This window comes from Barbatula barbatula (genome assembly GCF_947034865.1).
Source record: "Barbatula barbatula genome assembly, chromosome: 8".
Lineage (NCBI taxonomy): Eukaryota > Metazoa > Chordata > Actinopteri > Cypriniformes > Nemacheilidae > Barbatula > Barbatula barbatula.
In genome coordinates, this window is record NC_136771.1 from 22,636,779 (window position 1) to 22,650,439 (window position 13,661).

Genomic DNA, 13,661 nt, shown 5'->3' on the forward strand with positions numbered 1-13,661 from the left:
CTGTTATTTAAATAGGCTTTCATCTTTACGTGTGTTTGTTCAAGAACAGGACGTCCTACCTTTGTTCCTGCAGCGAATCAATTGGTGCTCCTGGGTTATCAAGTGTCCATTCAGGGGTCCTCTCGTAGAACCTGCAAACATACACAATCGACATAAGATTTTGAGATATTAAAACACTTTCAATCTCTTTTAAGACTATCATCAATTTCTGAACGGTTATTGGAGGCAGAGAGAGAGAGAGAGAGAGAGAGATTTAATTGTATTTTTAGTGGTATTTTTTATTACAAGCTGAAATATGAGTTTTGTAAATACCACAGAATATTAGACTTCACTCACTTCATTGGCTTGTGTTCTCGAAATGAAGTAAACCTCAAATTGTGTGACTTACCGAGGAAAGCAAGACATCGTATTGACATTGAAGCAGGGACCCAATATCACGTTATCAGTTTTATATACGGACTGGCCTGAAGTTAACTTTCGGACTGTGTTTGTTTATTGGTCTGGCTAGTGGCGGACTTTAATCAATTTCTATGAATATTAATTTACATTAATAATTTATTCTATCAAAATGTTGTTAAATAATAATTTAAAGTAATAATGCAACACACACACACACACACACGCACACACAGCGTTCGAAGAAATTCAATGGTGAGTAAACAATATCCAAAATGAAACCGAATACAGTCGTCTCTACTATAAGTTCTATTACTGAACTTTTCTTCTGGAAGTTCATGAGGGTCTGGAAAAGTTGGACGCGTTCCCTGTTGAATAATAGTCCAGTTTCCTGTTACATGCAGTTAGGAATGTGGACAAGGTTCTTGTGCACTGAAGCGGTTTCTTTACTGTTAAATACCATATCGTTTGGTAATGATTGACAGGTCTAGTAGCGCAGCATTTTCTGAAGAAATTTGTGATTGGCACTAATTCATGAATTCATCACTGGATGAAAAGGAAAAACCGCAAATGGCGCCATGCCCTCATCTATCTGGCCCGCATACCGAACCTTCTGTTCCTGAAATCTGCTTTATTTAGTCACACTGACCCAGGATTCAGAGCCCCGTGAGAGGAAAATGACCTGTGGCAGTCTCTCTTTCTTTTTCTGTCCAGAACCTGACACCTACATGCACACTCAACATAAGCATTGCTTCACATGCATGACATCACAAATGTGTCATGGCAACTATAAAATGTAATGCAAGTGACTGTTATCTTTCTTTTTTTCTTTATTCCTTCTATCCCTCTCTCCCTGTTCTGCTACTTTCCTTCTATCGCCCTCCCTTCCTTTTCTGATTTTTTTTCTTTCTCCCTCTCCCTACCTCCATTCTTTCTTCATTCCTCCCTCTCTCTTCTGTTTTAGTCTTTCTCCCTCCCTCTATCCCTCCTTCCCCTTTCTGTCCCCCTTCTGTCTTTCTACCTTCCTCCCTTTGCTTTCCTTCTTTGTTCATTCCTCGCTCTTCTGTTTATTTCTCCCTCCCTTTTGTCCATCCATCCCTCCTTCTCTTTTCTATACCATTCCTTCTTCTCTTCTGTTGTTATGCTTATCTGACAGGGTTGCATTATAGATGGTCCTTTACTGCCCCAAGTCAAAAAAGAAAAATATGATTCTAGCCTCTATAGCATTGGACTCTCTTGCAATATCAGTGTGTAGATGTTTTTAAAAAACTGCAAAAATAAATTTTCTCAGTGACTTTCTTGAAACCTTGTAAAGACAATAGAGCACCCAAAGTAGAAATAATAAGTCAAATTAAATGAAACAAATATTATAGAAATAAAATGCAAAAAAAAAAGTGTGTGCTCTGAATCGAAATCACCTCCTAGATAATACACAACACACGTTGCTTTTACGAAACGTCATCAATAAGATATGCAATTTGAAAAACAAATGGGACACCCCCATTTCTATCCATCCACCCACCCTCCCTCCCTCCCTCTGCTTTTACGAGATGTCATCAATTAGATATGCAATTTGAGATATCAACTGTGTGTATACTATAGAAAAAAACAAATGGGACACCCTGAAGTTTACTGTAAGATTTACAGTAGGCCCTAAACAAACTCTATGTCAGTGCAGGCACTCATCCTTCCATCCATCTAAACAAATATAAAATAGAGGTTATTGAGGTGTCATTTATATCAGTATAAACAGTTTTTTTTCTCTGGCTCTCCCTCATGTCCCGCTATTCAATAACTGTGTTCCTCTGTCCTTTTAACTGGTGTTAATTAAATGAATGCAGTAATCATGGAGAGGTGTCTGTCGATGCAATTAGCTTGACATACTGTGGGACATTAGTGCCATCTTTGCCGTGACCTTATATAATGTAGATAAACTTATTTCAAGTGAATTGCCAGGTTAATGAGTTCACAGTGGGTTGTGCCTCTCTACGAATGGCTTTCCAGAGCGCTGAAGGCAAGCGGATGTGTGTTTCGCTGCTAAGGTTCACATTCTTTATACATAAGGACAGATCACAAGCCAATGAAACTCTAGCCAATACACAGATTTAATGTTCCTTGTGTTGTTTGGAGCCAGGAATAGGGAAGAAGAGAATGCATACAGTGTGAATGCACTGTTTGCTCTTACGCTTTCCGCACACAAACTCATATGTATTCGCCTCGCGGCCATCCCATTGCAGTGACCCAGAAAAGCAGAAAATTGCACCGGCTCAGTCAGAAATCATCAAACCTGGTTTCAATGACCTAACAGACGACCACGAAAGCACACGTTTGGTCGAACGGGTGCTATAATTGTGCCAGAAGTGAGCGAATGTTTGTGTCCAAATGTGTACGTGTTTGTTTGTGCGCAGCATTGTACAATTTCTTTCAAGCACCTCTTGGTTGCATCACCTGTTTCAGAAATCAATGGGCGAGTTACCCGATGGTTATGTATTTATATATGCATTTGTATTCCAGACACGGCCTTGTGAAGCACGTATTCAGCACAGCGAGCCTCAGCCTGCAGGGAGGTAAAATGCTTCAGAAAGACGGGAAGTAAGGATGTGTAAAGTACACAATGTGTGAGACACACCCTAACTGTAAGTATTCATGTTGCACAAGTGCAACTTAAAGGCGTAGGAGATCCTGACTTTCAACTCTCATTTCTTAATTCTCTTTTATTCCTAAAGGTAATCTGCAAGAAAATGCATCAATGCTAAAACTTCTGCAGGCACAAAAAAGATCATTTTAGGATGACGCGGTGCTCTGGTAAACAGCACACGCAGATGCATCGGATCTTGTGGAGTACACAAATAAAGCATCAACCACCCGCCTCCAACCAATTTTACGCCGTTTGGACCCTCCACACAGCAGCAGAATTTTAATCAACAGGGGTTACCTCAGATCATGCTGTTTTAATTGATAGCTAGGGATGCCAGCTGAATTTCAGGCTTTGCAGGTGATACTATCACATAGCCAGAAATGGGCTATACTTCATTATTTCAAGATATTAGAATGGAAATGAGATCATCATGAAATGCAATATTGATGACAGCTTGCGATGGGCTGTCCCAAAGTGAATTACGAATAATACGAATACATCAAAAACATTTTTCTTTTTGATGCTTTAAATTTAGTTAACAAACACCTTTACATTTTCTTCAAAAAGTTTTTTTTTCAGAGAATTGGCGAAACATTTTAAAATATTTTTTAATGTATGCTATCTGTCTTTCTCTCACATTTTGTATATGGTGCATTTTCGCTCATCAGGTAAAGTTGCAAAAGTTTAGGGTCATCTGACTTAAATGTTTTCAAGATCTATGCGGGTGTCTGAAATGAGATGTGGAGAAAAATATAACATGTTCATTTCTTACATTAAAAAACGTTATACATGAAATGTATTAAATAACATAAATAAGCCCAAATAATAAGCTGACAATACGATGGATAACTATTATCATACCTGGAAAAGCATTAAGAGTGACACCTCAAAAAACGTGGGAAATAAAATGAATTCTTTTACTAATTCTAGTCAAAGGATGGATGTTTTGAAGATGCTCAAATTGTATCATGTATGAAGGAATTGAAGTATGACGTTTCTTTCTTACAACATAATTCACACACTTGTGTTCTTCCATAGTTTTGCTCTATTGTTCTTCAATGTAAAGAATGATGACCCTAGACTTTTGGTACAATTGATTTAAAAGCTGCGACCCTTTAACAAATCAGACCCACCCATACTGTTGTCTTTACATTACAAGCGTGTCATATGGTTTAAATCCAACAGGGGGTGTCCCTGTAAACCCCACACAGAGAGACATGAGGAACATCACACAAAACCACTCACACCTCACGCGGCGAGCTGTGACGAAACATTAACCGCGAATGTTTAACTCATATTATTGACATTATTCAGGTGACATTTTGCGGGTCTGACTCCTTGTTGGAAGCGTTCTTGTGGAAATCTCTCATCCGGTGAGTATAAGACGTGTGGTCGCTACAGCAACACAGTTACTTTGTTTTGTGCTTTATACCGATACATTGTTAACTTAAGAGAAGTTTCGTACCGCTACATGTAACGTTGTCCAGCTGACTTCAGTGCAGAAGATGTGAATAGGCTAAAGCACCGATTTTAGTTCGTGTTATTGAACAATGTAGATATAGCATTCTGTATTAGTGTTTTTCTCTTCATGAAGTTTAGGATGAAGTTTTGTACTTTTACATTAGACGTTTTTGTGTCAGTAAATTGTAAAGTTGAACTGCATCTCAGTAATTCAGTTTCCCAGGGAAAGGTTCTTTATTGTTTATTGTGGGAGCGGAAGGACGGAGGTTGCAGTGGCTTAATTTGTAACGGAACGAGCCGAATCCGGATCCGGTTGCGCCACCTCCAGGGCTTCATTTGCGCTCATTTGGCCGATCCCTCTCCTCGAGCGCTAATGGAAAACGTTCGTGTTGACCTGTTGCGTGCATTTATTTAATTAAAAAGCATGTATAATAATAATAATGACAATAACTGTTTTATTTTGATAATGAAGAGGCTGTCAGATGCTGTGTTCACATAGAGCGCGAATGAGGCGTCAAGCGCGAGTGATTTACATGTTAAGTCAATGCAAAGACGCGATAGACGCGCTTGCGGCGCGAATAGCGCGAATGAGGCGGCGCGAATCGCGCGAGTTGAAAAATCTGAACTTTGGCGAAAATTCGCGCCGCGTTAACCAATCAGGCGCCTGCTCTAGTAGTTACGTAGACGACGTAGCGAGCAGAGGCAGAAATAAAAAATAGAGGACAAGCTCATCTCCGTGTGTGGACACCCGGAGCTATATGATACGTGTTCATAAAAATAGCAATAAAAAGGATCTTGCTTGGAAGAAAGTGAGTGAGGAGGTCGGAGAATCCGGTAAATTGTAAAAACATTTTCATGAAGAGAATTTCACTCGCGAATAGCGTGAATGACGCTAGTGATTCGAATGAAGTGAATTTCACGCGCGAATGAAGCGAGTAAACACAAAACGTTCAAGCGTCCAACTACTCGCGAATAGCGCGTTTTTGACGCCTCATTCGCGCTCTATGTGAACACAAGGCACCTGTACAATTGCTTGAGGTGTTGCTTATAACGGTAGAAACAACTTCAAAAACTCTGTGATGATGTCAAACAGATATGACTATGAGTACGTCATTAGAAACTGCATAGTTTGCACAAAAAATGTAACATTGTGCTTTTGCAAAACGAAGAAAACTTACAGGGGTCGTCTTCTTTCCATGAATTTATTTGTGGAGCGCTGCGCCTCACACGCTGAACAAAACTCAGCAGCATGTTGTCACCGATTTCCCCTATCCCTGTTAATTGTCGTATTAATATATTTGTGTTGATGGACGAATGTTGCGTAGAGACGCAGAAGAACTGATGAAATACGGGAGATTAAATGCATTATTTGCCTATGTTATACACGACGGCCTCCACCTGACCCGCAGGTGTAATTTAAATTAACCCTTGAGCTTCTGAATTCTACAAAAATGTTCAAAGCTGTGTTTTATTTCTGTACATGCACATATGTTCACATCATCATCATTACTACAATACACTAAGCGGCTTTCCATCACTCTGGTTAAAGGGGTGATTTGCTGGAAATATGTGTTTTTCAGTTATAAGTTGCCCATGCATGTATTAGACACGTAAAATGACAAAATGTAAGTGTCGGAACAAAAAATGTATTTTATCTAGAAGCGAATGCTCACCCAGACCTGCCTGAAACCCCGGCAAATCAACGTCAGTTCGTAACTCTATTTGACTGAGAACGCCCCCACATCTAAACGCAAGTAAGGTGGTCGGTCTTGTAAATCTGATTGAACCGTCGCAGGCGCAGTATGTTCCAACTAGAGGCAACAAATGTCGTGTTTATAACGGGGTTTATTGTCTCTGTTGAGTCGCGACGAGACATGTCGTAACACTGTTTAATCAAGAAGGGCCGGAGCACTCGCGGTTTATAAGAGGCGTTACATTTACATGCAGTATTCGACCAATCACTACACACAGTGAACTGGCCAATCGTCGCTTTTCAGAGAATTTCAGAAAATTATTATATTCACTGAGTTCTCTCTTACTTTTCTTACTGATATTTAGTGGCAGTTGATAAGGAAGGGACGGTTGACTTGTTGGATGGAAACGGTGCCTATTCGAAAATGTTTTCAATTTTGCACATAAGCTAAATTCGCAGCTTTGGATGGAAACCATCAACTTAAGGCGCATTTTAACTAAGATTTTGAACTTTGATAAATCTGAGATTATCTTTGCGTGTCTGTTTCTATTTAGACTTTTTTATGCGCTTTTTCAAAACATCTAAATATTGGATAGAAAACCTCTCAGATATTGCACATTGCGTTACTTCTCCCCACCGAACTTACTTGCCGCCCCCTTATACCGGCACCTTGGAATTTACAAATGAAGATGTGCTTGCAGTGTAGTAGCACAAGTGCAGTTAACATGTTTTGCAAAAACAAAACGATACTGTATGTTAAAGACATTTGATCACTAGAATCAATAGAAAAACTGCTCACTGGCCCAAGTCTTAAATATAACCATGAATTCTCCTTATTTAAATGTCAGCTTTTCCTCATTGAAGCTTGTGGTTAAACTGGTAAACTTGAAGTTCTTGGATATAAATCATTCAGAATATCGGAGGGATGTACTTTGCTACTAAAATACAAGCAGGTCTGCAGTTTGCGCTTTTTACAATTTACAATCCCCTCTTCAAATATTTCCTTGACCCAGGAGTGCCTTGCTTTTCCCTTGAAATGACTCTATTTTTTTTTTACTTCTTTGTGAACCCTTTTTACTATGATGACCTGCATATGCTCTGTGTAATTTCATTGATTTTGGATCATGTCCACCACACACAGGTTATGTAAAACAGTAAGTACACTGTCGCACGCATAAATCCTCTCAAGGGTTGTCTCCTAATTCACCCCGTACTTAAAAACAATATAAGATTGTATATACAATATAAGAATGTAGATGAATATATAAGATAAATAAGTGGAATTTAAATGGGTACAATTTTTACGATGTGTTTTTAGATTAGTTCATTAAAATGGCCTAGAATTTACTATGGCATTTACCCTGTTTATATCTGTCGGATGATCATCTGTGAGAGATCCAGAATGCGTCTCCTGTGACCACAACTGATCAGATTTTACTTAGCGGAGGGCGTCTGATTTCATTTATCACTTCACATTAAAGCCGTTCATAGCTGGCAAAGTTTAAAACCGTTTTGCCGTAATAATTACATTATGTGAGTAGGCGGTCCTTTAATGTTGTCTGGGTGCATTAGCATTTACCCTACCAATATAATGTGGTTATATGCCTTTCTGACCACCTTCAGACGTGGTTCAAGTGATCGGATCAATGTGCATCGTCAAATAAAAAAAATTGGAGCCTTTTTAAGAGTATTTATTGCCGTCGCTTGTGACTGGATCTGTAAATTGACCCTTTCTGTGTTTCAGCAAATGTGAAATGTTCAATTTTTTTGCTTTATAATCGTGTTGCTTGCACCACGTCCTGGGGGAAACTGTGAATTCGAGAGTACTATTTCGTATTTTATAGTGCCGATTTGTCAGTTAACTGAAATGAAATGGGCCATACGCACACCTATTTCCAGGTAATAGCCAGATCAGTCACTTTTACGTCAATTCATTTTGCAGACACTTTTATCCCCTCTTATTTTACTTACAAATGAGGAACGCTGTCATTTCAGCTGTATTTTAGAAACCAGAAGGAGAATGCAAAGTTATATAGTCTGTGGAATGTTAACAAAGTGATTTGTTTGTGGACGTCTCAGATGATCCCTTTAGGGATTTAAAAAAATCAAGAAATCAAATTGTATTGTTAATATATTTTCCTACTGTACTTTTGTAAATTGATTAGCAGAATTTATTGCATAACGTAATAAACCTGTGCTTCTAGCTACTGCATTAAACTTGGCACTTAAAGTTCATCTCAAAATACAAAATTGAGTTATTTTTTATTCACCCACATGACGTTCAACATGTTTTGAGACCTCCCGGTGTCTTCGGAACACAAATATAGATATTTTAGGTTTCCAGGCCTCCTGCTAGACATCTTGGTTATAGTTGTTGTCAAGGTCCAGAAAAGTACTAAAGACATTGTTAAATTGGTCCATCCGCTCAAAGGATATTTTGATGCGACAAGAATACTTTATGTGCGAAAAACAAACCAAAATAACAACTTTGATCGATATATTCTCCTTGGTCTTGCAGCAGGGGCAAGCTCTCTTGTCTTGTCAGTCTATGGTGTGCCTTCACAAGACGCATGCACATTCGGTTTGAGAATATATCAATAAAAGTCGTTATTTTGGTTTGTTTTCGCACATAACGTTCCCTTGACGCTTCAAAAAATTCAGCTGAGCCACTATGAGCGGACGGACCAATTTAGTACTTTTATGGAACTTGACAAGAACTATAACCAAGATGTCTAGCAGGAGGCCTGGAAACATAAAATATCTATATTTGTGTTTCGAAGACGCCGGGAGGTCTTTAAACATGTCGAACGTCATGTGGGTGAGTAAAAAATAAATCAGTTTTGATGTTGAGGTGAGCATTTCCTTTAAGCATTTGTTTGATATCACAGTGATATAGTATTGCCATTTTTCCCCCATACATTTTAGTACAAATATTTAAAATGATTTCTTCGTATGATATTGTCTTGAATAGCTGAAGTGTGGAAGCGTAGCTTATTAACCCGACTTCTCCTTTGTACCTTTAAGGATTGTAAAGTGAACTTTCCCTCATATAAAATAGAATATGTTTGTCATGCACGTTGAGGAAAAAAAAAGTGCTTGTACTCTGTCCACTGTGCTCACGTTCTACAAATACTGACCTGGGTAAGACTATGATTTTTTTTGGTAGAAATGCCATATAGACAGAAAGAAAGAAAAACTCTAGATATTACTGTCACACATTTGCCTGTCAGTTTTCAGACTGTAAAGTCTTTCTTTAGTAGGTTTACAGTGAAAAAAGAACGAGTATTCTTAAAGGATGTTTAATGAATAATGCTAAATTTGCATAACATTTTCCATTTTTGTTTGAATGTAAAAGAATGTAGTTGTTTTATCGACGGACAATTGCTCAATTGTTACATTAATTCATAGTATTGGAGCTAGATGAACAGAAATGACATGGAGTTATGCAAATGTTTAACTTGTTTGTATATGAGAAAAGCATGTCTTTAGTTCATTTTACTGTTTTATTTTCTAACATAAAACATTTGCATGTTAATATCTTGTCTGAACGACAGCTAAATTGTTGCCACATGTAGTAAATTATGATTCACATGCAATGATTTTGAAAAGTCATTAGTGGATCACTCTCGCTACCTTGCTTTACCACAGGGGCCATGAAGGGACCGATTTTTCAGGTGTGTTGCCAAATCATCATAACCCTCCTGGTGTTGACTGCCCCGGTTGTTCAGAGTTGGAAAGTTCTTGTCTTTGCAGTGGACGGCAGTCACTGGGTCAACATGAACATCTTGATCGAGGCCCTTCACGCCAAAGGTCACAACATCACAGTCATCCGGATGTCAGATAGCTGGTACATCAAAGAATTCTCATCTCACTACACGTCCATAACTGTGAATTCTCCTGGAGGGTTTGATGAAGAATCCTTCGAGTTGTTTGCTTCCAGACTTATGGCGATTAAAAGGGACGGCTCCACGTGGGCTCGACTGAACATGGAGATCGAGATGTGGCAAACTACTTTTGAGATCACCGAAACTGAAAGCAAGATGATAAAACATATGATGGAAGACGAGGGGTTAATGCAGTCCTTCAAAGCGGCCAAGTATGATTTAATGCTTACGGATCCACTGTTGTTTGGAGGTGTCCTGTTGGGGCACTATCTGAAACTACCCATCGTCTACAATGTCCGTTGGACAATGTATAATGAAGGTCATTTTGCAATAGCTCCTTCACCGCTATCTTACGTGCCCTTACCAATGCTGGAGTTATCAGATCGCATGACCTTCTTTGAAAGAGTGAAAAACTTTTTAATGTACTTTGTATATGAAACACTGGGCACCGTCCTGTTTGGTAAATATTATAATGGACTTTGTGAACAGTTTATTGGACCCGGAGTATCCTTCCTCAGCTTAATTCAAGGCGCTGATCTGTGGCTACACAGGGTTGATTTTATTTTTGAGTTTCCACGGCCCACTATGCCAAACATTGTCTACATAGGTGGCTTTCAGTGCAAGCCATCGAAGCCTCTTCCAGCAGATCTCGAGGACTTTGTGCAGAGCTCTGGAGATCATGGCGTCATCGTCATGTCTTTGGGAACTCTCGTTGGTCAGCTTCCTGATGATGTGGCCGAGGCCGTTGCTGAAGCTTTTGCAGAACTTCCACAGAAGGTCATCTGGAGATATAAAGGAAGGAGACCATCTGCACTGGGGAACAACACCTTGCTAATGGACTGGATGCCTCAGAATGATCTTCTTGGTCATCCTAAAACCAGAGCTTTTGTAGCTCATGGTGGAACCAACGGTATTCAAGAAGCCATCTATCACGGGGTACCAATCATTGGATTTGGGCTGATCTTTGACCAGCCCGATAATCTTTCAAAGATGAGAGTCAAGGGTGTAGCCAAGAACATTGACTTTGGCACAGTGGATAAGATCTCTTTCCTTGAAGCCGTCAAAGAGGTTCTTTATGATCCCAGTTACCGGGAGAACATGCAGAGACTCTCAAGACTTCACAAAGATGTTCCAGTCAAACCTCTGGACAACGCCATCTTCTGGATTGAGTTTGTCATGAGGCACAAAGGTGCCGCTCATCTACGCACAGAGTCGTACAAAATGCCCTGGTACTCCTATCACTCTGTTGATGTCATACTGTTCCTGCTGTCTGCTGTGATGCTCATAACCCTGATCACATATGCACTTATTCGATATTTATGCTGCAGAATATGTTTGAGAAAAACAAAAAACAAACTAGAATGATTTTTTAAATAGAAACAGTTTTTACTGATGGGGTCTGCAATACACAATTTCTGGGCATGTGGATGAGAGAAAATGAATTGTGTTTTAGGTAAGGAATGATTAACATCAGTTAGTTTGTTTCAGTTCATTTGTAATTCTGATCTTGACTGTGTGCCAAATCAGTACTAGCTGTGCTACGCTATGGCCCCTATACATAGTTCTGTATTGTTAGTATATATAAATATTGTATAAACCTATTAACGTTATATGGAGAAAATTATGTGGACGCCCCACTATAATAAACACATTTATTCCAATTACAACTAATATTAAAACTATACCATACAATACCATATTAAACCATTTTGTTTCCATCTTTGTAGCAACAGTTTAGGAAGGTCCAAAATGATTGTACCCCTCAAGTCATTGATGGGTTTGGGTGACGATTGTTTGGCTCAAAGGTGTTCAGTCGGGTTCAGAAAAAGAAGTATACTTGAGCAAAGTTAGGTTGTATGTAGTAAGTGTAATAATATTAATGGACAAGTAGTATACTTGAAAGTGTACTAATTGAATACCGCTTGGGGCTAAACTGGCCCACTTTTTAGTTTATAGAACTATACTTATAAGTTGACTTTAAGTGTAACAGTGGTAAACGTTTGAGTACACAGCAAGTTTACATTTAAGTTTTCATTTGTTCTAGAACAATACTCCAAGTAAACTTGTTGGTAAACTGATCGTTTACTAGTTCAATACTTTTAGCACATGTTTAGTCTATGAAGGTACACTTTATAGACTCCCAGCATACTTGTAGGTTTTCTTAGGTGTGCTGGTAGTCTACTAGTTCATTACTTGTTATCATTTATAAAAGTACACTTAAAAGTTTACTCGCAGTAAACTAGATTTATTTTAAGTATGCCTGTTAGCTTTCTTTAAGTGAACTTGCAGATATACTGATAGTTCACTAGATCAATATTTAAAGGTGTATTCTTAGTAAACTACTACTTAAAGTATGCTTTTATTTTTATGAACAGACTATTTAGTAGATAATATTTTTCACTTGAAATGCTTGTAATAAACTGTACATCTACAGGTGACTCAAAATCATACATTAAATTAACATATTAGTGTTCACCTCACTAGGAAAATATTTGAAAGCACATATCAAATTTTGTAAATAAGTAAATTAATTTATCTTCAATTCAAATTTATTTCCATAGCACAGTTTTAATATTTCATAGCTTTTCAAATACATATTAATATAATAAGTAGTGACAGAAAATTACAAAATAGACATAAATAGAAAAGTTTCTATAAGGTATATACAAAAATAATAAACACAGAGAGTCAAAACATTCATTTCTGGTCACATAACTTAACAAAATATTTGTTATATATGTTTTTACATATAACGGAGCATATATCATATATGTGTTAGGTTTCCAAGGTCATCCATTAATGTCTTTTAAAATAATCACTTTTGGAAGCCTCCAAATGCAGTATGTCTCTCTCCGACAGGTGATTGGGTTTGTGATGAGCACCGTTCTGTAAGAATGAAAAACAATATTACAACTTGCATTACAAATATGAACAAGTGTGCATGCTATTTAAACAATCAGAAGCTTCTCCATTTTGTAAGTAACAGGTCTTAAATTGAAATATTGTGTACAAAGTTATCAATAGTACGATAAACCACACAACAAAATATAGAGTTCTTTCATTTAAATCAGAATTCACAAAGCAGTGTTTGTGAGTCTTTCAACATTTGATAGATTACATTTCAGAATAAATATGTTTGTTCTGATCTTATAATCTGATTTCTAAAGAGCCGATACACAGTCTATTATATCTAGTTTTTTGGGGTTAAATACAACTTTAATGCATTGTATGACTTATGTTCAATGGCAGTATGCAGCACCCATTACAATGTATATTTTCAACTTGTTTCACTTTTGCAAATGAAAGAGAAAATGAGTTTACATAATCCATAGAGTAGTAAAGGGCTGTTCACACTATAATTACGTTATGTTTAGTGTTCTCAGTCATTAAAATGAACGTAGATGACCTGCAGATGCAAAATATGACAGCAGAGGCTGGATGCTCTCTCTGAAGGCTGGAGGCACGCTCATGTCCGGGACGTGTTTGCCAGCTTGCCGATTCATACGCGTCACATAAATAAACACACCACGATTTCTTTTACGTCGTTCTTTATAGTAATCGTTAAAATGTGAACTGCCATTTACACTAA

At 38.1% G+C, this 13,661-nt stretch overlaps 1 protein-coding gene across 2 annotated transcripts; it reads left to right on the plus strand.

Moving 5' to 3' along the window:
- Window positions 1–4,239: 4,239 nt before the first annotated feature.
- LOC306897652 (UDP-glucuronosyltransferase 2C1-like) lies at window positions 4,240–12,733 on the plus strand. Of its 2 annotated transcripts, none has more exons than XM_079462582.1 (2): window positions 4,240–4,407; window positions 9,837–12,733. In XM_079462582.1, the coding sequence occupies exon 2, from the start codon at window positions 9,842–9,844 to the stop codon at window positions 11,435–11,437; it is 1,596 nt and encodes a 531-aa protein (XP_079318708.1). In that variant the 5' UTR covers window positions 4,240–4,407; window positions 9,837–9,841; the 3' UTR covers window positions 11,438–12,733. The 2 variants fall into 2 exon arrangements, with proteins under 2 accessions (XP_079318708.1, XP_079318709.1); XM_079462583.1 differs by lacking the exon at window positions 4,240–4,407 and adding an exon at window positions 9,265–9,329.
- Window positions 12,734–13,661: the final 928 nt, after the last annotated feature.

Coding starts and splice junctions, on each gene's coding strand:
- LOC306897652 (XM_079462582.1), top strand. CDS start 9,842: ATGAAGGGACCGATTTTTCAGGTGTGTTGCCAAATCATCATAACCCTC.